Genomic DNA, 4,564 nt, shown 5'->3' on the forward strand with positions numbered 1-4,564 from the left:
TAGGGGACATAGAGACCTATTGCATGCAATGTCTAAACTGGGACTATAATGATGGATTTGTTATGGTTCTAGGGCATGGTTTATAAATGTATTATAACTTCTATCTCCAGACTGTTTTTAATTCCATGAGTAAGCCAACATCAGGTATCACTCTTAAGCACTATGATGCTTCCCATGAGCCATAGTTCCACCCTGTCCTTCAACCATTAACAGAAATGTATGGAGAAGCAGGTGGATATCACAGTGAAGCAGAGAGACAATCAGAGATACACATATTCACCACAATAAATAAATAAGTAAATAAATAAACAAACAAACAAATAAACCTATCTCAGGTAATGGTGGCTCATAGTGAAAGAGAAATCTATCATTAGAGCACAAGAATTGAGCATAAAAAGAAAGTAGTAGTCCAGTACAAGTCTTTTTAGAACACACAGGTGGAAATAGGGTAAGAGAGTCCAGTCAAACATAAATAAATAAATAAATAAATAAATAAATAAATAAATAAATAAATCGATTCAGTAAAGCTGAAAAAAAATTGATTTAATTCAAACTTTGAAGAAACTATGGTTTTCAAACTTTGTAGAAACTATGCTTTCCAAAACATGCATTTCAGCAAATTTTATTCAACCTGTTAATTGTGTCAGAGTTGTCTATGTTGTCAGACTTGGCTACATTGTCATTGTTTCTCTAGCCTTCCTGGGAGTCACTATATGTTAAGAAGCACTGCTGGGTGTAGACTATGAATAGAATTAGAAGAAGAACATTAATGGAATATTTTGCTTAAGAATTCTTCAGCTTTGGAGCTGGGGTTGTAGCTCAGTGGTAGAGCATTGCCAAACACATGTGAGGCCCTGGGTTCTATCTTAAGCACCACATAAAGATAAATAAATAAAGGTTTTGTAAACACCTACAACTACAAAAAAAAACATTAAAAAATATTCCTCAGGCTTGATATTTTAGAAAAGTGTTTGATGAAGAAATAACAAAATTAATATTGAGTAATGATTAGTGATAATCCAGTTTTTATTAATATGTTTTTTCTGTCATTTGTTTCTCCAGAATAACTAGTTATATCATTATTTTGTTCATTGTGAACTGTATATGAGCAAGACTGACAAAATTTAAGATCGTTTGTTTAAATTATTACTCCAAAATATTTCCCACTGGTCCAAAACACCTTTTTCCCCACAGTTTCTTCATAGCATTTTTTACTTCTGCATTTCTCAGGGTATAAATCATAGGATTTAGCATGGGAGTGATAATGGTGTAAAATACAGCCACCATCTTATCCTCTGAGAAGGTAACATTGGGGCGCATGTATGTGAACACACAAGGACCAAAAAAGATGATGACCACCGCTATGTGGGCACCACAGGTAGACAGAGCTTTGCGTCTTCCTTCTGCTGACTGCTTCCTCAGAGACACCAGAATGACACTGTAGGAAATGAGTAAAAATACAAAACTCCCCAGAGTGATGGTACCACTGTTGGCTGTCACAATGGCACTGATAATGTAGGTGTTTGTGCAGGCAAGTTTGAGTATAGGACGGACATCACAAAAGTAGTGATCAATCTCATTGGGTCCACAAAAGGTTAGATGGACTACCAGAGCCACTTGGATAATAGAATGGAAGAATCCACTTACCCAGGTCCCCAACAATATTTTACTGCATCTCTCCCTGTCCATGATGGTCACATAGTGCAGGGGTTTACAGATGGCCACATAACGATCATAAGCCATTACTATGAGGATAAAGATCTCAGTACCACCAAAGAAATGCACCCCAAAAACTTGCAGCATGCACCCCTCAAAAGAGATAGTTTTGTTCTCTACTAACAGGTCAACAATCATTTTGGGTGCGGTGACCGAAGAAAAACAAATGTCCACAAATGACAAGGAGTTAAGGAAGAAATACATGGGTGTTTTCAAAAGATTCCCCATGAAAATGGTCAGCATGATGAGGAGGTTTCCCAGAAGAATGACTGTGTAGAAGAATGAGAACGCTACAAAAGAGACTTCTTCAACTTCTCGGTTCTGAAAAAGTCCCCGGAAAATGAATCCAGTTACATTGTCTATTTTTTCCATGGAATGGGTCCAACAGGTCAAATTTCGAAAGAACTATATTACCTGAAAATAAACATCAGAAAGATTATCAGCATTATTTCTAACTCGGGATAAACTGAATGATCACAGTTTTTGAAAATGGAAAAATCAATACTGACTACTGATTGGCATGTTTCTGTAAGTTAGTTAAATTATATCTATTCTGATAATTTTTCCTCTAAAATATGTCCAATTTATTCATGGCAAATCAGGAAAAAAAATTACAGAAAAATAAACTGCATCTAATTGTCTACAAAGTCACATATCTAATTAAGGGCTATATTCCATGTATGTATAATATGTCAAAATGCACTCTTCTGTCATGTATATCTAAAAGAAACACATTTTTTAAAGTGTTTATTTTAAAATATTTATGTCAATATTTGTGAGTAAAATTCAGTTAGTTCTCTTTCTTTAAAAGATATAATGAACATTTGAAAGAACTCTGTTTATGGTTATGATGTTAATTGTATCTGATGAAGTTTCCGTTACTTGGATCATAGAACTGAAAACATATCCAAATGGTCCTGTACCTGGTCATTACCTCCACTTGGGGGTTTCTGATATGTCAATACTGGGTGACTTCTGCAGGCTCCCCTCAGATATTTCTGTTGAAGAAATTATGGCCCCTGTTTGAGCTAAGCTCCAACAGTGAAGCGGTGCTGGAGTGTGCATAGGAAAAAGAGGACAGTTACAGAAAACTCTCTGAAATGACAGTTCTGTAAACAGGGTGGATCACTTATCATTATAGAGATTTTGTTATCTAATTTTTGCAAGGATGGATTTTTAATTTCATTATCACCATAGGAATAGTAATTTCTACCTTGATATTCAATTCCTCTTGTAGGTTAGAATAAAGATAGAAAACTAAGAGAAAAAGAAGTAATAAAAGAAGTCTGTGGAGACAATGAGCCCTATTTGATTTGAAAGAGGGAAGTGAAGGCTCAGGATATTTCTCTACCTTCAAACTCAGAGCAATAGAGGATTCTCCAGAATTTACTATGGCTTGGTATTTTAACATTTGTCTAGTACGTGAAAAAATGTTGCAATAACAAGAACAACAACAAAATGTTCAGAGGAAAGACTCTGCGCTTTATTGTCTACATCCCTCATGTAACCTTCCAATTTTTTAGTCTCTTTCCAGAATATTTGAGTTCTGCTGGTCTAGGGTGAACTCAATTGTTCAGGAAGAAATTCTCCTTTAGAGACAATTATTATGGATTTAAAAAATGGTTGGTGTTTAATTTAAATAGATTTAATTTAAGTGAATCTTCTATGTTGGAATTTCAGACACACTAGTGGGGCCAATTTTAGTTTAGGTAGAAAAGGGAAATGGAGTTATTTTGACTAAAGGGGCTTATTAGATTCTTAATAAAGTCAAGCCATACATATAAATGATTCCTGTCATTATCGCATGCCTCTGTAACCCCATCCCTTCAACATCTGTCTAGTTCATTGCTTCCCACTGCTGTTGAACCTGGTGCTCTAGGTACCCTTTCTGCAGCACTATTGTCCTAGGGATTTTCTACTTTTGGACAGTTACAGGTTTTATCAGGACTGTATGTTAGAGTTGCTAATCATCAAAGTCCACTTTCTTTTGTGCATCATACACTAATGATGCTTATAATGGTAATAATATAACAATAATACTATAATTCAGATTCAAAGTCAGACACATGTCCCTGTTTTTACACGATCCTTTCTCTGTTGCTTTTGTGCTGATTTTAGAAAAAAAAAATTACTATTCTCCACTGAGAAGCACTTCAGTATAAGAGAAGTCAAATCATAGAATATTTCAACAACTGTGAATTTATGTGACTTGACTGCTTTAGAAGAAAATAAGCATCTATACACTAGTTGTGCTCCTTTGGTGTCCATAACACAAAATTTTAGAAGTCTTTCACCAACTGAAATTGAGACCCACCTAAAGGAATCAACCCTCCACATTCTGATCCCTTAAAATGGGACAGGATCTCACTTCGCTTTGCAATGACTGGCATCTTCTTATCATACTTGTACTGCCCTTCCTCAGAGTTCTGTCTGGATGCACTTTATTATATTATCATCCTAATATCCTCCTCCATGACTTCTTTGATAATGTCTTGCAGTTATATTACACGTATTTAAAACACTGTTGTTGCACTAATTTTTATGCCACCAAGTACTCAATATTTGCTAGACAATAAAGATATCTCAAAAATATTTTGCAGGACTTGAGTTTTACTTTATCCTGGTGCCTCTTCTGAGTATGATTTTAGTGCTAATGTCCAAAGTGAAATAAGTGATTCTTGAGAAATTGATTTGTGAATAACCAGTAGTTAAAAATAACTGATACTTGAAACACAAAAGATTCTAGACATCAGACTTCCCCATTCTCTCACCTAATGAAATCTGCTGTTCCATCAAAGCTTTGGCAAGGAATGCTCTTTTCTCTACTTATAAGGTATATTTTAAAGTA

General features: G+C 35.0%; 1 protein-coding gene across 1 annotated transcript; it reads right to left on the minus strand.

Annotated features, from left to right (window-relative positions):
* Positions 1-1,146: 1,146 nt before the first annotated feature.
* Positions 1,147-2,103, minus strand: LOC101962263 (olfactory receptor 4S2). Its single transcript, XM_078044898.1, has one exon. It carries the CDS (start codon positions 2,086-2,088, stop codon positions 1,147-1,149), a length of 942 nt encoding a protein of 313 aa, XP_077901024.1. The 5' UTR covers positions 2,089-2,103.
* Between the last annotated feature and the right edge of the window lie 2,461 nt (positions 2,104-4,564).

This window comes from Ictidomys tridecemlineatus, chromosome 4, assembly GCF_052094955.1.
Source record: "Ictidomys tridecemlineatus isolate mIctTri1 chromosome 4, mIctTri1.hap1, whole genome shotgun sequence".
NCBI classification, from domain to species: domain Eukaryota; kingdom Metazoa; phylum Chordata; class Mammalia; order Rodentia; family Sciuridae; genus Ictidomys; species Ictidomys tridecemlineatus.